Source organism: Xenopus tropicalis, chromosome 9 (assembly GCF_000004195.4).
Source record: "Xenopus tropicalis strain Nigerian chromosome 9, UCB_Xtro_10.0, whole genome shotgun sequence".
Lineage (NCBI taxonomy): Eukaryota > Metazoa > Chordata > Amphibia > Anura > Pipidae > Xenopus > Xenopus tropicalis.
In genome coordinates this window covers 46,971,011-46,996,782 of record NC_030685.2, presented here as the reverse complement: position 1 = coordinate 46,996,782, position 25,772 = coordinate 46,971,011, and the positions used below count along the sequence as shown (strand labels likewise).

The 25,772-nt window shown below is 40.7% G+C and overlaps 1 protein-coding gene across 4 annotated transcripts in view; it reads left to right on the top strand.

The window, feature by feature from the left end:
* Nucleotides 1-25,772, top strand: part of rnf216 (ring finger protein 216) — a 128,433-nt gene that overhangs the window by 35,267 nt on the left and 67,394 nt on the right. For all 4 annotated transcript variants that reach the window (XM_018097114.2, XM_012970439.3, XM_012970438.3 and 1 more), the window contains 1 exon segment: nt 24,124-24,200. In XM_018097114.2, the coding sequence (XP_017952603.1) occupies nt 24,124-24,200 (77 nt within the window).

The following is a 25,772-nucleotide window of genomic DNA, read 5'->3' as shown; positions in this document are numbered from 1 at the left end:
AGAGAAAAAGAGAAGGAGAAGGTAAGAAGCTCCACACACAGATACCCAGAGCCCGGACCCGACTACAGACGGAAGGGGACAGCAGTGAGTGTGGAGACGGGGGTCTAGGGGGTGGTCGCATTGTGAATCTGGCCCTGTTAGGCAGAGAAGGAGGGAAGCAGGACTGGTATTCTTATGGCTCATCCACTGTAGGCTGTTCAGTTCTCCTAGGAGAGAGGCTTCCACCCACCATTTGGTATTTCTAAAAACGCATAGTAGTTTGCAATGTATCGAAGTACATGTTCAAAATGTTATAGAAGAGTGAGCCTCTAGACTTTTTATGTTGAAGTCCCAAGACCCATTAGAGTTGCATAGTTCCCGAGGTTCCCATGGCAACCCGCTCTGAGCATACTGAGAATGGGCTTGGTATGCTGAAGGTGGGTGTCAGCATCTCCTTGACAACCTGCTACATAATTTAACACGGATTCTGGGAGACAGCCGACATCACCGTTGCCCTGACAACCCGGAGTCTCACTGGTAGGGAGCAGAGTTGATACTGTACCTTACTCAGGTACACCATTGTTATATAATTACTATGGCGGCAGTTCCCTTAAAGGTGAAGACACACTGAGCTGTTAGTAGTAGCTACTTTTTCACAGCTACTAAACTCCAGAAAGAAACACTGAGAATTGCCTCTGCTAAAACACACATAAGAGACAATTATCAGTAAATGATCAGCATTGTCTATTTTAGTATCCACAACAAGTAGCTGCTACTAGAAGCTCTTTGTGTCTTTACCCTAAGGGCTCTGGCACACGGGGAGATTAGTCGCCCGCGACAAATCTCCTGTGTCTCGGGCGACTAATCTCCCCGAAATGCCATCCCACCGGCGATTTACATTTTCGCCGGTGGGATGGCAATCCGTGGAGATTAGTCACCCGCGAACAGGGAGTTTAGTCGCGGGCGACTAATCTCCCCGTGTGCCAGAGCCCTAAGGGATCACTGACAAAGCTTAAAGGATGATATTCCTGGTACATCTGCTGAGGCATCCCAGCAGAATCAGTTATCAGACCTTTTAAATTGGTTCAAAACAACTATACAGCAATCCTTAGTGCATCAAACTTAGGGTGACGACACACGGAGCTACTAGTAGCAGCTACTTTTTCACGGCTACTAAACTCCAGAAAATACCCTGCCATAGACAATACTGAAAATTGCCTCTCCTAAAACACACATAGAGACAATTATCAGTAAATGATCAGCATTGTCTATTTTAGTAGCAACAAGTACTACTAGTAGCTCAGTGTGTCTTCACCCTTAGTCAAGAAGGAGACAAAGTTCTCCCTCCTCTTCCTCTGATTAAAAATATTTTTCTGATGAGTTCTCAAAACGAACTCCAATTATTTCAGATACAGAATCAGACACATCCTTATCAGACAGTGACAACCCATCACTTGTCACATCTGAACAAGTGTGTAGGCTATTGCGTGATATTCTCCAAACGTTGGACATTAAAGACACTTCTACTCCAACTTCCAAAGCAGATAAGTTCCTTGGGTTACAAACCAAAAAAATTCATATGCTTCACTGTATTTAAATCTATTACTACAACCATTGACATGGATTGGTGTGCCTACAAAAGGTTCTGTAGTCTTAGAATGATCTTCAACTCAAAAGATCAGACAATTTCACTTCCAAAAGGTAAAGTGGTCAATCTCCTGATTTCCACTCAGAGATTTCTGGCTCAGTCAAGATCTACAGCAGCAGACTGCCTAATACTGTTGGGGCTTCACCTTGGGAGCTCAACTTGGTGCTTCAGACCCTAAAACGTGAACCTTTTGAACCAACGTATTTGTGTGATATAAGATACCTCATGTGGAAAGTGGCCTTCCTGTGTGCTGACTGTTCAGCACACAGAGTGTCAGATCTTCAGGCCTTGTCTGCCAAAGAACAGTGGCTGGTGTTGCATAAGTACAAAGTGGTTCTGAGAACTACTCTTAAAGGAGAAGGAAAGTCATTTTGCCATTTTACTGTCAATAGATTTGCCACATTAGTGCGACCTAGAACAACATATTTATTCTGCAGAAACCATTATCATACCGGAGTAAACAGCTTTAGAGGCTTTCTCCGTTTGCTGAAGATAGCAGCTGCCATTTTAAGTAGCTTCCTGCCAGCAGTCTCTAGCCGTTATAGCTCAGATCAAACTTTCCTAAGGGAGAGGGGAGGGAGTTCTTAGCATTCTTATTGGGGAGCAGGAGAGAGGAGATAACTGCGTAGACTCAAGAGGTCCTCCTTTCAGCGGACAGATTACCTACGGACCCTTTGAAATAATCTCATTTGCATGCAAGCAATAAAAATGTCCCCTTTACAGCTATGGGCCCACACGACTAGAGCGGTTAGCACTTTGTGGGCCCTCAGAAACATGGCTTCCCCAGAACAAATTTGCGAGGCGGCATTCTTTTGCCAAATTTTACCTTGGGAGGAAGGTGCTTCAAGCAGCGATTACAGCACAGCCTTAATTGCCCTCCCAGTTTTGGTACCTAACTGCTTTTGAATATCCCCAGACGTCAGCACTGACAAGGTGGGCCACCTCAGGAAATGAGGTTTCACCACTTGGTACGTGTTTGTTATATAGTTAAGACTATTCTACTATTGCATTGATTGTTTATGCTTCACTGTCACCCTAGTCCTATCTTTGTCACGAGAAGCTGCCGGTGGGAGGAGGAAACCCTGTGGATACTAGGAAGGTGGAGCTACAGTTAATTTCTATTGTCCTGCCTCCAGAGGTGACCAGGTTAAACCTGTGGCTTAGGATATATTTTGAGGTGAGGGACCTATATCTGTTCCAAGTGGTACATGGGGGGACTAGGATTTTAATCCTATCCAGGCATTTGTTACCAATGTTGTTGTTTGGGGGGTCTGCTAATATTAGGTCAGTTCTGGGGTACATGGGTAAATGAAAGGTGTAGTCTCTCTCTCTGGGGTGTTTGGCTCTCCAAACATCAATTAAAGCAAATTGGTGTAGGAGCTCCCTCAGTTTTTTGGCTTCTATTATTTGATGATGTTAGTAGGTATTATAATTAACCTTTGTATAAGTAGAATTAGATCCATTAGGCTTGTGTCACACTTGGAAGATTAGTCATGATTTTTAAAGAGGGTTTTTTTTTGTGAGTCATTTGTTTTGTCACTCCAGAGAGAACACTGTGAATTACAATCAGCTTCCCACAGGAAGGGAAGTCACTGCGATTGTCCTTGCCAATTTTTTATGTACATCTGTATGTCATTTCCAGGGAAGTCTTGTTAGTGCAACTCAGCTTGTAGTTATCATTCGCATCGCAAACACTCTATGAAAAGCACACCTGGGAAAACATCCTATGGAAACAACTAGAAGATGCAAATAATCAAGAATAATTTTGGTACTGAAAAGTTAATCAATCTTGTGGAGAAGTGCCCAGGACTGTATCTCATAGATTTGCCCTTATACCACAATAAGTATAACAGAAAACTTTTGTGGGATGAAGTGGCAGAAAACCTCATTAAAGGATGGGGAAATCTTTCAGAGGAGGAAAAGAATTGTAAAGGTAACGGCTTTCAAAAGCTATTTTTTTCTATTGATACTGTGTGGTAGATTGTCAAAATAGGCCCTGGCATTTCCATTTCACGGAGACCCAAATAGCACCCCCACCAGCCCAATAAATAGTGACTGTCTATGGCAGTGATCCCCAACCAGTGGCTCGGGGGCAACATGTTGCTCACCAACACCTTGGATGTTGCTCTCAGTGCCCCCGAACCAGGTAGTTTTTTTTGAATTCCTGACTTGGTGGCAAGTTTTTTTGAATTCCTGACTTTAGTTGAATAAAAACAAGATTTACTACCGAATAAAGACTCCTGTAAGCTGATAGTGTGCATAGAGGCTACCTAATATCCAATCTTAGCCCTTTTTTGGCACCTCCATGAACTTTTATGATGCTTGTGTTGCTCTCTTTTTTACATTTGACTGTAGCTCACGAGTAAGGAAGGTTGGGGACCCTTGGCCTATGACATCTTACAGCACCCCTCTGGCATTTGCCAGAATTCATAGATTGACAATCTGGGCCTGGTTACTATAATGCAAAATTATGTTGCCTTTGACCCTGGAATTTGCATTTCACGGAGGCCTAAATAGCACCCCCACCAGCCAAATAAATAGTGACTGTCTGTGGCATCTTACAACAGCATGAGGCGTTGTAAGAAAAGAAAAATACATCCACGCAGATAGGCTTGCTTTTCTTAGTCCAGCTTTATTAAACAGACCGTAAGTGTTAAACAAATTTTATATGCTAAATCTTGTTACAATATGCTATACTATTGTCTTCCAACGTAAAAAATTGCTATATCTCCATGCCATGACTGTAACTGTCAAAAAAAAAGCCTCCATTTCCACTTTTTGGTATGATTTTTGGATACAGGCTAACATACTGTAGATGTCTGTTGTTTATACAATGGGGGAATTGCGTGTTAATAATCCTTTTTGATTAAAAATCCATTGGGATGTGCTGAATCTTTTTACCTGCTGCAGAGACTGGCCCACACTGTTCACACTACTGGCGACGACTTGAGAGGGGGTATAAATATATAAACTTGTTTAACATATTTATAAAAATATATATCTTCACTTGTTAATAGTTACTTTATAAGAGTGCAATTATCCTTGTTTTAAACAATTACATTTGTTTTACTTTTAATAGGACATCAGCTGGAGGGGGGCTTGCAAGACTTAGCAGGAGACAACATGCTGGGTGAAACAACAGCAGGTGATAGTTCCCCATCATCTGCTGAAACTACCACTCCAATTCCCCCTAAAACTTCTCAGCTTGTTGGCACCCATGCTGAAAAAAAAAGAAAACATTCAGGCATTACATCATGTGATGTTCATGATGTATATATGTCTGGCATGGAGGTGCCGAAAAAGACTTAAGATTATGAAGACGCACCTGAATTCACTTTTATCACTGTCTTACTGCAGTCTATAATGATGGTGCCTCAGGCACAGAGACATGCACTTCAAGTTAAGGTTAGGAAACGTATTAACAGATATGTGTCATACTTTGGGTAAATCGCAAACACCACACAAACATGCCCACACCATCACAAAAATAGGAACATTCCCAAACCCTATCTTTTACAGATCTTACCATTTATTAATAGTTTGGATACCATGTTTTGGAATGTTTTTGCACATGTATCATAAATGTTCATGTATTTATTTCACTCATGTTTATGTTGCTTTTCCTATGTACCTTTCTTTCCAGGATCTTTTGATCTTGTAGTTCTCTGCACACAAACTGTTGTGCAACTTCCTAAGTAAAAATCTTTGGCTAATTTAGTAATACTGCCTATGTTCATTTGCTATATGGTATCAATATCTACTGTACCACTATGACAAGGATTATTTTTGCCAAAGATTTTATAATGTGTAGTAGATCAACTGTAAAACAGCAACAAAACTAAATTAACCTTTTTAGTGCCATAGGACGTAGATTCTACGTCCTAGGCACTAAAGGACCAAAGTGCCATAGAACGTAGAATCTACGTCCTATGGCACTTTCGGGTTTACAAGCGCTGCGCTCGCTTTTAAAGCAGCGCAGCGCTTGTAAAGCCTGCACAACCCCCTAGGCAACGAGCAAGTAAGGTCATACTCACGGATCCGGTCGCCCAGCCGCACCGATCCGGTCCCTTAGCCAATGACAGCAGTGGACACGCATTGATGACGTGTCCACTGCTGTCCCTTTAAATGTCGCCGCCCCCGCGTCGCCTCTTCACTCCTGCTGTGCACGTGTGACTGCTGGAGCCCCCCTGCTGCCTTCCTGCTGCCTTCCTGCTGGATTGGTCGCCCTGATTGCCTGCCTGCATTGTGTGAGCTGAACTACAACTCTCTAACCACTGTTTATTTTGCTTATTTTATCTCAACTGTCTAAAAATTTTTTTTTTTTTTTTTTTTCCATTTCTTCTTCTATCTTTGTCATTATTACACTTTTACACACATACACACTTATTTACAACTTTCCAAAGCACACACAGACACTTACACACACACTTACACTTAGAAAAAAAAAAAAAAAAAAAAAAAAAAAACTTTCTTTCTTTTCTTTTCTTTCTTTCTTTGCTTCCTTTGGCAGTCTTTTTTTTTACTAAAACTTTATTTCTGATCTTGCTCTATAATTATCTGATTTATTTGGTTGCATTTTAGTGTTTTTTTTGGCATTTTCATAATTGATTTCTGTTTTTATTGCACTGTAACTTTTGTATTGCTATTGGGTGCTGAATTTGCAGTGACGTTGGTGGATCCAGGGCTCTGGCCACCGATTTCATTGCAATTATTGTTCTTCTGTTGGTTTAGGTGGTTTTATTCGGTTTTACTGATTTTATGGTGTTTTATCCTTGCATTGTTCTTTATTGTGTGTTTAGTGCCCCAAAAAAGGTTGCTTTTGCAGTGACATTGGTGGATCCAGGGCTCTGACCACCGATTTCATTGCAATTATTGTTCTTCTGTTGGTTTAGGTGGTTTTATTCGGTTTTACTGATTTTATGGTGTTTTATCTTTGCATTGTTCTTTATTGTGTGTTTAGTGCCCCAAAAAAGGTTGCTTTTGCAGTGACATTGGTGGATCCAGGGCTCTGACCACCGATTTCATTGCAATTATTGTTCTTCTGTTGGTTTAGGTGGTTTTATTCGGTTTTACTGATTTTATGGTGTTTTATCTTTGCATTGTTCTTTATTGTGTGTTTAGTGCCCCAAAAAAGGTTGCTTTTGCAGTGACATTGGTGGATCCAGGGCTCTGACCACCGATTTCATTGCAATTATTGTTCTTCTGTTGGTTTAGGTGGTTTTATTCGGTTTTACTGATTTTATGGTGTTTTATCTTTGCATTGTTCTTTATTGTGTGTTTAGTGCCCCAAAAAAGGTTGCTTTTGCAGTGACATAGGTGGATCCAGGGCTCTGACCACCAATTTCATTGCAATTATTGTTCTTCTGTTGGTTTAGGTGGTTTTATTGGGTTTTACTGATTTTATGGTGTTTTATCTTTGCATTGTTCTTTATTGTGTGTTTAGTGCCCCAAAAAAGGTTGCTTTTGCAGTGACATTAGTGGATCCAGGGCTCTGACCACTGATTTCATTGCAATTATTGTTCTTTGATTGCTTTTAGTGGTTTTATTCCATTTGATTTCAGTTGTTCTAGAAAGGTCCAGAGGTGCTAAGTTCAGATTGTTCTGGTAGTTTCTATTGCCAAAGGTTAACTCCTGGTCATCTCTTGCTGGCTTGAGTTTATCAAAAGGTTACAGTGAGTTTTTTTTTTCTAGCTTCTCCTATTACAAGTGTTCTCCTATTACATTATTACATCATTACAAGTGTTGTCTTGCTTTTTTTTTTTTTTTTTTTTGCTTGCTTGTTTTGACTTTGCCTGCTGATTGCTAGATTTGTAGTTGTCTGTATATTTCTGGCACAATGGCCAAACGGTTTTACAGCACAGAGGAAGCTGCTAGGTATTGCATGGACTCCAGCTCAGAAGAATTTAGCGATTCTGGGTCTGAGTATGTTCCATCTGACCACTCTACTGAGGAATCAGAGATAGACGATAGTGACACGGTTAGCGCAGAGTTTAGTAGTGGTGGCACGCTTACTGCTGAAGAGGCAGAGGCTAGTGGTAGTGCCCAAGATGTACCCATGGATGTAGAAGAGGGTGAGGGTAGCACTGATGCAGCAGTTGGAGAGCCTGCGTGGGGGCCTCCCTGTAATTATGTCCCTGAAATTCCCCCTTTCACTGCAGTCCCTGGCCTCAGTGTGGACACCACTAATTTTGAAATTATAGATTTTTTTAATCTCTATATTACAGAGGCCATCCTACAGGACATGGTCCGTTACACAAATTTGTATGCTGAGCAGTATCTTGCCAGCAACCCTTTACCGGGTTTTTCAAGAGCCCAGGCATGGTATCCCACAAATATAAACGAAATAAAAAGATTCCTGGCTCTTACATTGGCAATGGGACTCGTAGAACGTAATTCTTTAGCTTCCTACTGGGATACCAATACAGTCCTTTCCATCCCTCTTTTTTCAGCCGTTATGGCAAGAAACCGTTATCAAATTTTATTGCGGTTTCTTCACTTTAACGACAACACAACGGCTGTTGCCCCTAATGAGCCCGGTTATGACAGGCTTTATAAATTGAGGCCCCTTATAGATAGCCTGTCTCAGCGCTTCGCAGAGGTTTACACCCCCTCCCAAAATGTCTGTGTAGATGAGTCCCTTTTGCTCTTCAAAGGGCGCCTAAAATTTCGCCAATATATCCCTAGTAAGCGTTCTCGCTATGGGATTAAATTTTACAAACTCTGTGAAAGCAGCACGGGCTACACTAGTTATTTCATGCTGTATGAGGGAAAGGACACTAATTTGGACCCCCCCGGTTGTCCCACTGACTTGACTACCAGTGGTAAAATTGTTTGGGAGCTCATAACTCCACTGCTGGGCCGAGGTTACCACTTATACGTGGATAACTTTTACACAGGCATCCCTTTATTTAGAGCCCTAAATTCTTTGGACACCCCAGCCTGCGGCACAGTCCACCGTAACCGCAAAGGACTGCCCAGGGAATTGCTGGATAAGAAACTGAAGCGTGGAGAAGTACATGCTCTAAGAAGCAATGAGCTCTTGGCCATAAAATATTCAGACACCAAAGTTGTTCTTATGCTTACTACTATCCACGATGAGACCATGATTGTCCAACACAGAAGTGGCGGTAGGCCCTCAAAAACAAAGCCCCTGTGTAGTAAAGAATATAGTAAGCATATGGGTGGTGTTGATAAATCCGACCAAATACAACATTATTATAATGCCACCCGAAAAACCAGGGCCTGGTACAAAAAAGCAGCAATTTATATGATCCAAATGGCCCTTTATAATTCTTATGTCGTTTACAAGGCGGCAGTACCAGGCCCCAGATTGTCTTATTATAATTATTTGCTGCAGTTGCTCCCTGCCTTGTTGTTTGGTGATGTAGAGGAGGTTCCTGACATGCCAGGTAATGACAATGTTGCCCGAATGGTGGGTAAGCATTTTATAGCACAAATTCCACCAACACCTAATAAAAGATATGCCCAGAGAAAATGTAAGGTTTGCCGTTCCAAGGGTGTTAGGCGAGATGTCCGGTATTATTGTCCCAAGTGTCCTAGCAAGCCTGCTTTGTGTTTCCACCCATGTTTTGAAGTGTACCATACTGTGGTACACTATGAGAGGACTTGAATTTTGTGTTTTTATAGGTAGGTTATGGTTCTCTGGGTTTGTTGGTGGAATAAGGATTTAGCATATCAGAATAGTGGACTTGGCATGTTCTAGGTTTTTATGCACAAGGTTGCAGGCCTCCAAACTTAGCTGTGCTGGCAAAGTGACGCTGTTTTTTATTTATTGAGTTTATCTATTCTGGCAGGTCCGTACTTTACTTATAACTAGGTTATAGATATATGTGATGAAAAGTTTGGTAAGGTGTGTCATATTATTGGCAAAAGTTTTTTTTTTTTTAGTAAAGTAGGGTTTTATGGTATGTGATTTTGTTTTTTGCACAGGTTGTCAGAAAAACAGTGTGTGCTTGTAGCTTGTGGTTGTTTAGACTTGTTCTTGGGCATTCAGATTTTTGTGTTTGAGCTATGGTTATTCAGGCTAGTTGCAGTGTTTCTTTGGTTATGGGGTAGGACTTGTATTGTGCTGTTGGTATAGCGAACTGAGGTGCTGGGTGACTGACAGGGCGCATGATAAAACTTGTGGTGTGTGATGAATCAATGAGATGTTTTTATCTCTAAAGCTGATGCCACAAGTCCTTTTACTGGCACCTCAAAAGCATGCCTGTCAGCGCAGTTATCTGTGCATAGTTTTGTATTATATACTTTGTATTTCTGGGCAGCATTTAACTACTGTAAGTGTAGGCCTTAAGTTTTTGCAAAGGTTCTTGAGCACAGGATGACAGATACATTACGGTTTTTTGTGCTTGTAGTACAAATTGAATATCTACTGTATGTTCTGGTTAGGTTACACAAGTTGCAGTGGCTCTCTAAATATAAAAACTTTGCGTAATACTGGTGTGCCACTGGTGACTGCTGCACGGCACGTAATGGTGCACATAATTTTATCTCTGATGCTAATGCCCCAAGCTTTATTGTTGGCACCTTTAGTGCAACTTCTAAGGACACTTGCATCATTTATGGGCCAAATTACTATTGATTTTTTTGGCAAATATCCTTCTAAATGTGGTGCAGATTTTGTCATTTCTAAAGTAGTGTAGGAAGAAGCAAAAAACTGGTATCATAACACCACAGGAAAGATGGAACTCAAATCAAAGATGCTCCGCTAAACTGAAATAGGTGAGTAAAGTACAATTTAGGGGTTTATTTGGGGGGGGGGGTTAAAGTTAAAAAACTGCAAGGGGTGCATAGAGTGCAGCCCCAATATTATGCATTTTCAGGTTTGGCGGCCATGTACTTATGTGCAACCAGACATATGGGGTGTAATTTTATTCAGGGTAACTTGCTAATTGATACTGAGCAAGTTTTTTGATAGTTGCCATTGAGATTTTGGGGAGAAATCTAACTTTATATTTTTTTTCAGACTAAAGTCCAGCTTGTATAGGGAACTGCATCCACAATTTTGCCTGTAGAAAACCAAGAATGGTGTTTCTAAATAGCTGAAGTTGTCTATTTCAATGTATAGTTTATATGGGTTTTTTCACAGGTAAGGGGCAATTTTGTCTGAAAAACTTTGAGATGTGCACATAAATTGCAGCCCCATTATTATGCATTGCCCCTGTTTTGGGGCATTTGGTGGCTGCATCTTTATGTGCACCCATACATATGGCATATCGTTTTATTCAGGGGAACTTGCAGATTGATGTTTAGTAAGTTTTTGGTAGTTGCCATGGAGATTTTGGGGAGAAATCTAGGTTTGTATCTGGTTTTTCCTTGATTTCTGACCAAAGCGCTGACTTCTGCAAGGGACCACGGCCACAATTTTCCATGTAGAAAGAGGAGAGTGGTGTCTCTGAATAGCTGAAGTTGTCTATTTTTAATCAATGTATAGTTTATATGGGTTTTTTCACAGGTAAGGGGCAATTTTGTCTGAAAAACTTTGAGATGTGCACATAAATTGCAGCCCCATTGTAATGCATTGCCCCTGTTTTGGGGCATTTGGTGGCCACGTCTTTATGTGCACCCATACATATGGGGTATCGTTTTATTCAGGGGAACTTGCAGATTGATGTTTAGTAAGTTTTTGGTAGTTGCCATGGAGATTTTGGGGAGAAATCTAGGTTTGTATCTGTTTTTTTCTTGATTTCTGACCAAAGCGCTGACTTCTGCAAGGGACTGCGGCCACAATTTTCCATGTAGAAAGAGGAGAGTGGTGTTTCTGAATAGCTGAAGGTGTGCACTTTTCAGAAATATATAGTTTGTGGGGGTTATTTTACAGGTAGGGGGGGTTAACACTGAAAAACTGCAGGAAGTGCACATAGAGTGCAGCCCCCAAAATTTCAACTGAAATTGCCCTTATGCATTGCCCCTGTTTTGGGGCATTTGGTGGCCACGTCTTTATGTGCACCCATACATATGGGGTATCGTTTTATTCAGGGGAACTTGCAGATTGATGTTTAGTAAGTTTTTGGTAGTTGCCATGGAGATTTTGGGGAGAAATCTAGGTTTGTATCTGTTTTTTTCTTGATTTCTGACCAAAGCGCTGACTTCTGCAAGGGACTGTGGCCACAATTTTCCATGTAGAAAGAGGAGAGTGGTGTTTCTGAATAGCTGAAGGTGTGCACTTTTCAGAAATATATAGTTTGTGGGGGTTATTTTACAGGTAGGGGGGGTTAACACTGAAAAACTGCAGGAAGTGCACATAGAGCGCAGCCCCCAAAATTTCAACTGAAATTGCCCTTATGCATTGCCCCTGTTTTGGGGCATTTGGTGGCCACGTCTTTATGTGCACCCATACATATGGGGTATCGTTTTATTCAGGGGAACTTGCAGATTGATGTTTAGTAAGTTTTTAGTAGTTGCCATGGAGATTTTGGGGAGAAATCTAGGTTTGTATCTGTTTTTTTCTTGATTTCTGACCAAAGTGCTGACTTCTGCAAGGGACTGCGGCCACAATTTTCCATGTAGAAAGAGGAGAGTGGCGTCTCTGAATAGCTGAAGGTGTGCACTTTTCAGAAATATATAGTTTGTGGGGGTTATTTTACAGGTAGGGGGGGTTAACACTGAAAAACTGCAGGAAGTGCACATAGAGCGCAGCCCCCAAAATTTCAACTGAAATTGCCCTTATGCATTGCCCCTGTTTTGGGGCATTTGGTGGCCACGTCTTTATGTGCACCCATACATATGGGGTATCGTTTTATTCAGGGGAACTTGCAGATTGATGTTTAGTAAGTTTTTAGTAGTTGCCATGGAGATTTTGGGGAGAAATCTAGGTTTGTATCTGTTTTTTTCTTGATTTCTGACCAAAGTGCTGACTTCTGCAAGGGACTGCGGCCACAATTTTCCATGTAGAAAGAGGAGAGTGGTGTCTCTGAATAGCTGAAGGTGTGCACTTTTCAGAAATATATAGTTTGTGGGGGTTATTTTACAGGTAGGGGGGTTAACACTGAAAAACTGCAGGAAGTGCACATAGAGCGCAGCCCCCAAAATTTCAACTGAAATTGCCCTTATGCATTGCCCCTGTTTTGGGGCATTTGGTGGCCACGTCTTTATGTGCACCCATACATATGGGGTATCGTTTTATTCAGGGGAACTTGCAGATTGATGTTTAGTAAGTTTTTAGTAGTTGCCATGGAGATTTTGGGGAGAAATCTAGGTTTGTATCTGTTTTTTTCTTGATTTCTGACCAAAGCGCTGACTTCTGCAAGGGACTGCGGCCACAATTTTCCATGTAGAAAGAGGAGAGTGGTGTTTCTGAATAGCTGAAGGTGTGCACTTTTCAGAAATATATAGTTTGTGGGGGTTATTTTACAGGTAGGGGGGGTTAACACTGAAAAACTGCAGGAAGTGCACATAGAGTGCAGCCCCCAAAATTTCAACTGAAATTGCCCTTATGCATTGCCCCTGTTTTGGGGCATTTGGTGGCCACGTCTTTATGTGCACCCATACATATGGGGTATCGTTTTATTCAGGGGAACTTGCAGATTGATGTTTAGTAAGTTTTTAGTAGTTGCCATGGAGATTTTGGGGAGAAATCTAGGTTTGTATCTGTTTTTTTCTTGATTTCTGACCAAAGCGCTGACTTCTGCAAGGGACTGCGGCCACAATTTTCCATGTAGAAAGAGGAGAGTGGTGTTTCTGAATAGCTGAAGGTGTGCACTTTTCAGAAATATATAGTTTGTGGGGGTTATTTTACAGGTAGGGGGGGTTAACACTGAAAAACTGCAGGAAGTGCACATAGAGTGCAGCCCCCAAAATTTCAACTGAAATTGCCCTTATGCATTGCCCCTGTTTTGGGGCATTTGGTGGCCACGTCTTTATGTGCTCCCATACATATGGGGTATCGTTTTATTCAGGGGAACTTGCAGATTGATGTTTAGTAAGTTTTTAGTAGTTGCCATGGAGATTTTGGGGAGAAATCTAGGTTTGTATCTGTTTTTTTCTTGATTTCTGACCAAAGCGCTGACTTCTGCAAGGGACTGCGGCCACAATTTTCCATGTAGAAAGAGGAGAGTGGCGTCTGTGAATAGCTGAAGGTGTGCACTTTTCAGACATATATAGTTTGTGGGGGTTATTTCACAAGTAGGGGGGGTTAACACTGAAAAACTGCAGGTAGTGCACATGGAGCACAGCACCCACATTTTTAGCTGTAATTGCCCTTGTGCATTGCCCCTGCTTTGGAGTGTTTGATGCCCATGTCTTTATGTGCACCCATACATATGGGGCATCATTTTATTCAGGAGAAGTTTGTCTTTCAAATTTGCCTTTGTTAGAAAATTTTTATGACATTTTTTTTGTCAAATCCACATTTGATCATGCGTCCAAGTTTACGTTTTAGAAAAAAAAAAAAAATGTCAAAAAAAGTTCCAAATTTCACAATGCACTGACAAAAGGTATTTGGCTTTTGAGTGAAAACTACATTGCACCTGGAAACCTGAAGGTCTGTAGTTTCTAAAGATACCAAACATGAGGGGATATTCTAGATTTACATATAAGTTATGCTGCATCAACTGTTACAAGCGCTTTTCCGCTTTGTTCTGGTGTGATATTGTACTAAGTATTGCTTTAGTTTGGGGGTTACTTCTGGACAGGAACTGTGGGGTACCACCACATATTTGGTATCGTTGGACTTGGGAGTATCAGGGCTTTTACAAACAACAAAAAAAAGTGTGTAAAATTAACTTTTCTATGGAAAAAAAACTCAAAATATACAGAAATTTTTCATAATTTTATTTTTTTTTTACATATTTCACCCAAAATACACATCATATCTCCAGAAAAATTATAAAATTTGGTATGTATGTCGAAGCCCAATTAGTGACGAAAAAAACAATATATAATTTCCCTAGTTTCATGGAGGTTTTCCTACCAAAAAACATTTTTAAAGTGAATGAGTACAAAATGCTTAAAAAACGTCTGGCACTGGGGGGAACTGAAATGACGAATTCGGCTGGCACTTAAAGGGTTAAACCACACTGTGGCTTTCCAGGGCTCTTCAGCCTCTTCTTCCTCATCCTCCTGAGGCTTTGTGGGCACTTCTGCCTCTTCAAGGTAGTCTTGCTGCATAATTGATATCATTTGAGCCCTTTGTGCTGTCACTTTTAATCCTCATAGCTATGAAGGGATCCACACTCACAGGATTTATGAAGAATACACGGTGTTAATTACAAGACGACTAATGTTTCAGCTATCACATTAGCCTTTTTCAAAGTGATTAACATATATGTTTCAATATGACAACATACTTTGTTTCAATATGAATACCTAATCTGTACACAGATTCTTTTTATTGAATTGCTAGAATTACTATGTCTTTGTATGTGGTTTTACTTTTTTGTGTATATTTGTTTTTTTATCTGTTCACTATTGTTTTGTGTGATTGTCATTGATTTATGTCCCTATCTGGTGATGCATTATACTAATCCTCCTAGATCTATCGGCTGCGTTTGATACGGTTGACCACTCCCTCCTAATGCAAATTCTGCATTCGATTGGTCTCCGTAGTCAGGCTGCATCCTGGATCTCTTCCTACCTCTCTAACCGGTCATTCACTGTCTCCTACGCTAACAAAATCTCATCTCCAGTTCCTCTTAATGTGGGGGTACCCCAAGGCTCTGTACTTGGGCCGTTGTTGTTCTCCCTTTACACGCTGTCTTTGGGAGATCTTATCCGTTCATTTGGCTTCAAATACCATCTATATGCTGATGATACCCAAATTTACTTTTCGACCCCTTCATTAACAGTTGAAACTGAGACTCAAATCTCTAACTGCCTCCTGGCTATCTCCAATTGGATGAACCAACGCCACCTCAAACTCAACCTAACAAAAACTGAACTAATGATCTTTCCGCCTAAACCTGGTCCTACTCCCCCCTTTCTATCTCTATTGAAGGCACCCTCATCAACCCTGTCAATTCCATGCGTTGTTTGGGGGTGATCTTTGACTCCAGTCTCTCCTTCTCTGACCATACTAACACCACTGTCAAAACCTGCCACTTTTTCTTACGCAATATTGCCAAAATCCGGCCCTTTCTTTCTACTGTACCTCATCCTATCCCAACTTGACTACTGTAACCTGCTGCTAACCGGCCTCCCTAAGTCCCATCTTTCCCCCCTACAGTCTATATTAAACACCGCTGCCAGAATTCTCCTCCTCTCATCCAGGAGAGTTCAGGCCCTTCCCCTGCTAAAGGCCTTATCATGGCTTCCTGTTAAACAAAGAATAGTTTACAAACTCCTTCTCTTAACCTTCAAAGCCCTCCATTCCTCTGCTCCTCACTACATCTCTTCCCTGGTGTCTCCGTACGTTCCTGGCCGACTCCTTCGTTCCTCGCAGAGCAACCGTTTGGTTGCGCCCCCCACTACTACTGCTGCTTCCCGCCTTAAATCCTTCTGCCTGGCTGCCCCTTACATTTGGAATTCCCTCCCTGATGTCCTCCGGAGAGAATCCTCCCTCAGTCTTTTTAAAACTAAACTTAAAGACTACCTTATGGAGCACTCGCCCAGCACCTGATCTGGAAACTGGCACTTATACTGTAATGTCACCCACTGTGACCTATAGCACTTATATTTGCCTATTTGTGTCTGTTACCCCTCCCATATAGATTGTTAGCTCTACGGGGCAGGGACCTCCTTCATCTTGTGTTTCTGACTCTTATTGCAACTGTACCTTGTATTTATTTGTATTTATTGTTGTACTTTGTATTTATCCATTATCTTTAACCCCCGTCTGTATTAATGAATTCTACTGTACAGCGCTGCGTACATAAGTAGCGCTTTATAAATAAAGATATACATACATACATACATACATTATGATGTCATCTTCACTCCTTTCCTGCCATAGAATGCTTTTTAGACACTGTTGTTGCTATAGAGAAAAATGTTGAATTATAATCTGCAGACATTGCATCTAGGGTGGCTCAATAAAGGATATGATTTGTATGCCTTTATTTAGTTTTCTGTCTTTTAAAAGGGGTGGTTCTGGTGACAGATTATATATATATATATATATGAGCAGTGGCCAGCTCCATGTTGTAGCTCCCACCCTTCCCAGCTGCAGTCAGGTGATCCCAGTGGAGCCAATAAAAGGGCAACCATATGGGGGTTTTAACCTTGAAAGCAAGAAAGTTGCAGGTAAAACTTAGTCCCTTGGCTAAATGTATATTGAAGCAGTAGAATTCTTAATGAATCGCATAAGTCAGTGTAGGAACTGGTCAGAAGGGATGACTTTGACGCAGTTGGCCAGCTTGAAGTATATTGCAATATATGGACAAACAATCCCTGTTTTGCTTAAAGGGAAGGGCATTTCTTAGTAGCTTAATGCACCGAATGTCTTAATGTCCTATATATATTGATAATGGGTGAGTGCAGAGGATCTCTTGTTGTTGTTTCTATATATATATATATATATATATATATATATATATAATTATAAAAATTTGGGGGTGTAGTTAACAAGTTTACCCCTATTTATACTTTGTGTGTTTTATGCTCATTGTCTTGTTACTTGATATAGAGCCTCAAAACATTGTAACTAGCCTGCAGGGTGAAGTAATAAAAATTGTGTTTTATTTTCGTTTTTTCTATATGTCCGTGATTTTCAGACTAGTCCACTAGTGCCCCACTTCAGATTGTACAGTTATAAACATACACACACGACGGCTCTAGCTTGTAGTCGAAACTTGAAATAAACACCACTTATTTCATACAAGTCCTGAGAGTGTTTTTTTGTTTGTTTTTTTTTGTGCCTCATTATGTTGTGATAATAATCCTGCACCCAGGCAACTTTTTTTGTTTCTCTGTGTGCACTATACTTGGACATATATATATATATATATATATATATGTCCAATATTGTGAAGAATGCAAGGATGACACAGTGGTTTCTTTCCTTGCAGAACTTCAACTGAACACTGAGCAGGCCGGCTGCAAGGTAATGCAGATGCATTATCAAGGTCCTACTGTATGGTGGTAATCAATGTCCGAACCCACGGGCTCGAACAGAGGGGGGGAGGTATGTGACAAAAAGGCTTGTCTCGGTGAGACTTGGCTGTTGGATGGCAGATATATAACACCCAGGCTGAGGTACTGGCTCCTGTAAATCTCCAGGGCAGCAGAGGCTACGACCCTGAAGTATGGCTAGAGAATGCTGGAGCCAATTAGGGAATGCTGGAGCCAGTTAGGGAATGCTGGAGCCAATTAGGCAACACCTGAATCATTTAAGGTGAGCCTGGGTGTGCAGCAAGGAGTTTAGTTTCTGAGAGAGACTGAGAGGGGCAGGCTGGACTGATGACAAGCTCCCCTGATTCTGGGACTCCAGAAAAGGACTGCCGGGCGTTGGCAGTGTGTTACTCCATTTGTAGAAACTACAGTCTGGTGAGGCTTTGTTTTCTTGAACTGTTTACTTGCAAACACCAAGTTGTGATATATACTGTTTTGCTGTGGAAAATAAAGCACAGGCAGGAGCCTGATCATTTTGGTTGCAAACCAGAGTTGCCTGTCTCATCTGTGAAGCCCAGATTTCCATCCGCTACCGGCTGCTACCAGCTAAACCCCCACAATAAATATATATATACATACATACATACATACATACATACATACATACATACATACAGTGGTGTGAAAAACTATTTGCCCCCTTCCTGATTTCTTATTCTTTTGCATGTTTGTCACACTTAAATGTTTCTGCTCATCAAAAACCGTTAACTATTAGTCAAAGATAACATAATTGAACACAAAATGCAGTTTTTAAATTAAGGTTTACGTTATTAAGGGAGAAAAAAAACTCCAAATCTACATGGCCCTGTGTGAAAAAGTGATTGCCCCCCTTGTTAAAAAATAACTTAACTGTGGTTTATCAATTTCAATTTTCAATTTCAATATCAATTTCTGTAGTCACCCCCAGGCCTGATTACTGCCACACCTGTTTCAATCAAGAAATCACTTAAATAGGAGCTACCTGACACAGAGAAGTAGACCAAAAGCACCTCAAAAGCTAGACATCATGCCAAGATCCAAAGAAATTCAGGAACAAATGAGATCAAAAGTAATTGAGATCTATCAGTCTGGTAAAGGTTATAAAGCCATTTCTAAAGCTTTGGGACTCCAGCGAACCACAGTGAGAGCCATTATCCACAAATGGCAAAAACATGGAACAGTGGTGAACCTTCCCAGGAGTGGCCGGCCGACCAAAATTACCCCAAGAGCGCAGAGACAACTCATCCGAGAGGCCACAAAAGACCCCAGGACAACATCTAAAGAACTGCAGGCCTCACTTGACTCAATTAAGGTCAGTGTTCACGACTCCACCATAAGAAAGAGACTGGGCAAAAACGGCCTGCATGGCAGATTTCCAAGGCGCAAACCACTTTTAAGCAAAAAGAACATTATGGCTCGTCTCAATTTTTCTAAAAAACATCTCAATGATTGCCAAGACTTTTGAGAAAATACCTTGTGGACCGACGAGACAAAAGTTGAACTTTTTTGGAAGGTGCGTGTCCCGTTACATCTGGCGTAAAAGTAACACAGCATTTCAGAAAAAGAACATCATATCAACAGTAAAATATGGTGGCGGTAGTGTGATGGTCTGGGGTTGTTTTGCTGCTTCAGGACCTGGAAGGCTTGCTGTGATAGATGGAACCATGAATTCTACTGTCTACCAAAAAATCCTGAAGGAGAATGTCCGGCCATCTGTTTGTCAACTCAAGCTGAAGCGATCTTGGGTGCTGCAGCAGGACAATGACCCAAAACACACCAGCAAATCCACCTCTGAATGGCTGAAGAAAAACAAAATGAAGACTTTGGAGTGGCCTAGTCAAAGTCCTGACCTGAATCCTATTGAGATGTTGTGGCATGACCTTAAAAAGGCGGTTCATGCTAGAAAACCCTCAAATAAAGCTGAATTACAACAATTCTGCAAAGATGAGTGGGCCAAAATTCCTCCAGAGCGCTGTAAAAGACTCGTTGCAAGTTATCGCAAACGCTTGATTGCAGTTATTGCTGCTAAGGGTGGCCCAACCAGTTATTAGGTTCAGGGGGCAATCACTTTTTCACACAGGGCCATGTAGGTTTGGATTTTTTTTCTCCCTAAATAATAAAAACCCTCATTTAAAAACTGCATTTTGTGTTTACTTGTGTTATCTTTGACTAATAGTTAAATGTGTTTGATGATCAGAAACATTTTGTGAGACAAACATGCAAAAGAATAAGAAATCAGGAAGGGGGCAAATAGTTTTTCACACCACTGTGTATATATATACATATATACATATATACATACACACACATACATACATACATACACGTTTGTGTTTACACTTAAAAAACTTCCTACTGCCTGGGTGCCGGGTGAAAGAAAGGGTAAAGTAAAAGTAGGTATACTCAGGCCTTTCTCAAGATGCCTCCTACTGAACAAAACCCCCCTTAAATAATACCAAACCAAGTCTGGAGCCAAAAGGCAGAAATATGACATCATAACCCTGAGCAGAAATAGCCGAGGAGTTCCCATAAAGAAAAAAAAACAAAATAAATTGAATCAAAACCAAAAGAAAGCAGTCAAATAATGTAGAAGCTAAAATAATGCAGAAACAATCTAGAAACCACCTATTAAAGGAGAAAAAGTCATTTTGGCATTTTACTGCCAATAGATTTGCCACATTAGTGCCACCTAGAACAATATATTTATTCTGCATAAACCATTACCATACCTGAGTAAACAGCTTTAGAAGCTTTCGCCGTTTGCTTAAGATAGCAGCTGCCATTTTAGGTAGCTTCCTTCCTGCACTCTCCTGCGCAGACTCTGGCCCTGGCAATTAAGGCCGTTTCTGAGAGAGAAAGTCGGACACTGGAACATCATGTGTACAAAAAGAGACAAGAAATCCTGTGTTTTTTGATAGAGGACTCTGTGCAGCATTGCTGTAAGTGCTTATGGCTGTATTTACATAGACCATTCTGATAAAGCTTACTTAGTTTTTACCTTTCCTTCTCCTTTGAGTAACACTTTTGTATCAACCGTTGGTGATATAGTGTATAGTGCCAAGTAATCAAAGCTGTTAAAACAATGTCTGTAGCAAAGGCACACAGTTGAGCAGGACTAAAATAACCGATTACTAACCAGGATCCCGTAAGAGGGTGCACAGCAAGAGATTCCCGGGACTGTTCAGACCCCAGACCGAGACCAAATAGCAGCCGAGAACATCTGTCCCTGCATAGTAACAGCTTTGGTATGGCAACACATCAAAAAACGATTTTACAAACCTGCCGGCTCTCACAGTATTGTGGTCAAGAAACTGGCTACTCCGGGACCTTCATTTGAAACCAAAGGAAGGGACGCTTATGACCATAAGTGGGGCAATCGGGGTCGATGTTAGGCAGCTAAGGAGCTTTTTAAAGGCAACTCAAGCCCTGAATAGAGCCATAAAATGACTGCATTTGGGGCTTATCACACCTTAATCAATTGCCATGAAGAGAAGGTAAAGGATGAGCCATTGTTACCAAGTGCCTAGCCACCGGTTGCTCTGGAGCTTGTCTGTTCATCAACTTTTTAGAAAGAGACTTTTTTTTTAAGTTTTAAAATTAAAAAGGAAAGGGAAGAGGAGAAGAAAAGGAGATAGATTGCCAGTGGAACCTGTTAGCTATAACAGTGTCCTTTTACATGTCAGAATCAGCGGGGATATCTGGCAATGCAAGCCATGAGCTCCAGACCATCTCAAATTTTGTTGGGTAGCCTTGGGCCAAATATGCCAACTTTTGTCTTGGAAGGGTGCAATTCACTAGTGATCAGCTGAAGGCAATGGTTAGGGATGTGGTGGCTTTCCATTGAAGTAAAATAGCTTTTTTTTTTTAGCGTAATACAATAATTGGAGGTAACAGAGCTTAGTAAAGCTCCCAGATCCTCTACTGCACCCAAAAGGAATACAATTGGGGATTTGATACATGAAATATTTAAAGCATTTGAGGCATGTGTGAGGCAGTATTTCTCCCCAAAACCGTTGAATAAATGCATACATGAATACATGCATGTAACAACCTACCTCCTGTTGACATTTTATACACTGATTAGAAGTAGAAGGGTACAATTTTGACAGTCTGTAATGGGTTAAAGTATATCCTGTTGAGAAACTTTGTTTGGCTGTACCTATCTCGCATTGACATTGAAATGGTAGGGACCTGCTTTTACACATCATCCCAAATTCATTTGTCATCAAGACTTGGTATATCCCTAATCCATTTGTCTCGTACTTTAGTTAAGGTTAGTTAGTTTAGTTAAGGTTTGAGTAGACTTGCCATGAGATCGTATAGAGCCAGGTTACTGATTTACTGAGGTCCCTTCTTCTGAGATATACCTCTAGGGGGAAATCTGCCATTTCCAGTGGCCTTTTGGGAAATTGAGATCTGAAAGCATGCATGAGCTGCAAATACCTATAGAACATAGTCTGTGGAAGATGGTGACTAGCTCTTTGGGGTTGGAACTGTTTTATTTCTCCATTTTCCACTATGTCTTGAAGGGTTTTTATTCCGTTGGTAGCCCAACAGTTAACATTAGGTAATCCTTTAAAATGAGGACGTTACTCATTTCCCCAGATTGGCGTCCAAGGGGACCATACTGGTCGTGCCCGGTGGACGTGTTTAAGGGCTTTTTGGAAGATTTGCACTACTGTTATCATTGGAGTTGTGGCCATATAAAAAGGAGAAGAACCCCTGTAAAGTAATTTAGCTAGGGCTTCCAAGGATCCAAATGCTGTTGCTTGTAGGATTGTATAGGGATTATCTGATTTTGGGAAAAAACACCTATGTGCATAGGTTAGTTGACTGGCCCAAAATTAAACCTTAAGGTTGAGAAGTGCGAAAGCCCAGCCTGTGTTTGGAGCCTGTCGGGTTTTGAATCCAATGCATGGGTGGTCTCCAGCCCAAATAAATATCCGGATTATGGAATCTACATGGGTAAACCACTGGATTTGGGGTGCTAGGGTTGAGTTATGAAAGATGTACAAAAGCATGGGGAGGAACACCATTTTAAATAAATTGATTTGGCCCGGTAAGGAAAGTGGTAAATGTTGCCAAATTTCAGTTTTAAAAGTGAGGGTATGGACTATGGGGTTTAGGTTGTTTTCTTCAAACTTTTTACAGTCAGATTGAATAGTAATTCCCAATAATTTAAAGTTCTGTACTACCTTTAGTTGACCAATCAAGGGGGGTGTTCCTAGGGGCAGGGGTTCCAGGGGGTAGATTATTGATTTTGATTGGTTAATTCGTAGTCCTGAGAAATTACCAGATTCCTGAATCAAATCTAAAGCTGCACTAAGGGCAGTATTGGGGTCAGCTAGATACCGAAGCATGTCATCTGTGTACAGAGACAGCTTCTCGACTATTCTACATATCGTCAATCCCTCTACTTCCCTGGAGTCTCTGATTCATATGGCCAAGGGTTCAATTGACAGGGTAAAGTAATGGAGACAGAGGGCACCCCTGTCTTATTCCTCATCCAAGCTGTATAGCATCAGAGAGTAGGTCATTAACTAGTACCTAAGCCTTAAGGTCTTTGTATAACGATTGTGTCCAGCCCAAAAAGCAAGACTCAAAACCAAAGTGTTTCAGTACCTCCCATAAGTAATCCCAGGACACTGTATCAAAAGCAGGAAAACTGCTTAAAGGTAGGATTTTCCCACCTCCAAACATCAGTGAGGTTGGGGGCATCTAGCCAGTGAGCAAACTCTAAATTATCCCTCATTATAGGGCAGAACCTGTCCATTTCAGGGTGGGACACCATATTGAAGGCACCTGCCAAAATTGTGGGGAAGTTGCCCAATGTGGCAACCTTTTGTAGAATTTTGTCGAGGACTTGTTGGGTCTGCAGGGGGAAGAAAGTAGACATTAACAAATATACAGTCATGTGAAGAAATTAGGACACCCCATTAAATATTCAGTTCTTCATTAAGAAATGTTCACATCGATGTCTAATCTTGTTTTTATTCGTGTCTGGATTTAATTGCAGGTCCGCAACAAACATTAACCATGATTTACTCAAAAGATCTTTTGATTAAACAAAAGATATTAACAAAAATGTGTATTCTGAGGGAAAAGTTATGACACCCTACCCCCTAATAGCTTTCTTTGGCTGAAATATCTGCATTGAGACACTTCTTGTAGCCATCTACCAGTCTCTGACATCGGTCTGAGAAAAGTTTGTCCCACTCCTCAATGCAGAAATCTTTCAACTGTGAGATAACTGTTTTGTTTATATGAAGTATAGTAATGTTTCTGAAGCACAGACACAATTTTTACCAGTACATTTAACATTTTTTTTTTTTGCCATTACTATTCCTTTAAGGGCTCACTTGGTATTATTGTGTGGGATTTAAAGAACAAAAATAAAACATTTAAATGATTGCAAATACAGTATTTTAATGCTAAGTCTGTCTTCTATACAGGAAGCAAGATTTCCAGATGTTAAACAAGAGTATGTGAAAGAACTGATTCTCTCCAAACAATGCTACGATTTAAATGTGTAAGTAGGGGGCACAGTTCTTATATTTACACTATGTTCATGTGTATATGAAAAATTAGAATGTAGGCTTGTCTACTGGTACAGTTATAATAATGTACTGTTATGTATATACGAACATATACTGTTCTGTCCTCACTACGTTTTGGAATACTATAGCTGTTAACAGCATAAAAATGGCAGGCTATACTGGTCATTTCCTTGGTTAAACATGGTCACATGGTAAGCAAAAACAAATTCTCAAAACAAGCACAATATATTATTAATTAAACCAGAAGGAGGTGCAACAAAACAATAAGACAGTGAAGATGAAGTATCAAAGCTGTTCTCCTCCTCCCCAGCCTCTGGCCTTCGCCTGCTCTTTTGATCCCATTAGATAACACATCCTAAAAGATCTGTCCTCTACTGTTTTTCCTGCACTAACACACAGCTCCTCCCTTTGCTGCTTTATCATGCTTGGCAACCTATCTCTCCAAGCGCACCTTCAGTGTAACAGTTTGTGACAATACTTCTCCACCTGATCTTTCTGTTGCTGTGCCCAAAGCGTCTTAGGGCCTCTTTTCTCTTTACATCACATCTTGCATCACATGATCTCCTATCTCCTTTATACAAATGACACAGGTTTGCCTCTGCTGCCCTGAGCTCAACACTGCTATTGAGGCAAAACAATCACACAATGAGCTTAATGTGTCCAAGGCTGAGCTGCTTATATTCCCACCAAAACCTGCCCCCTCCACGTGTTTAACATTACAGTTGAAAATGTCACCACGCATCAAAGGGCTAGAGAACAGTACTTGACAATCAAACAAACACAGTGGAAGTTCCCTATAGAACATGTGATGTTTCTTTGTCAAATGAAAATAATAATTTGGTCAAAATTGACTCCTTTTGCAGGCTTCTTAGTGTTGACCATTCTTGTTTACTGAGATTGATTAACCAGTTTCAGTCTTGCTTGCATCATGGGTAATTAATTGGGTGAAGGAAGAGTATCAGTATGTTTAAAAGTACATTTTGGTTTAAAAAAACAGGGTCAGATTTTTGATTCTTTCATTTTAAATTCAGTACAAATCTGTGAAATATTTTGAAATGTTGAAAACCTTATTGACTAGGGGCATATTGCCATGGGTTAGTGTATATTTAGATAATGTAACCATTATATTTTCCTTTTCCGCCAATCATAGTGGTTCCTCTGGATCCTTCTGTGCAATGGTCGAATTGCCTAAAAGCTTGTTAGTTTGGTTTTTTTGCTAAAGCTTTATGTGAATCAGAAGATGCGCCTGAACTGTTATATCTCTATCATTACTGTTTTTTGTTATGCTCAATAACAAGCTAAAAGCACATTTATTCTTAGTCAGTGGTTACAACTGATTTTTTAATTCTTCTTTGTATTTATTAATACTGTCCTCCTAGTTTTGTAATCCACTCAATAGATGCTTATTATAATCTTTTTTTTGAGGTGATGTAAAACAGCTTGGAATGTTTTACCAAAACATTGGCTTCTGCGCCATGGTGGGACAGACTTGTAGGGCAATACAAGTACATTTAAATAAACTTAAAAGTAACATAGAAAATTAT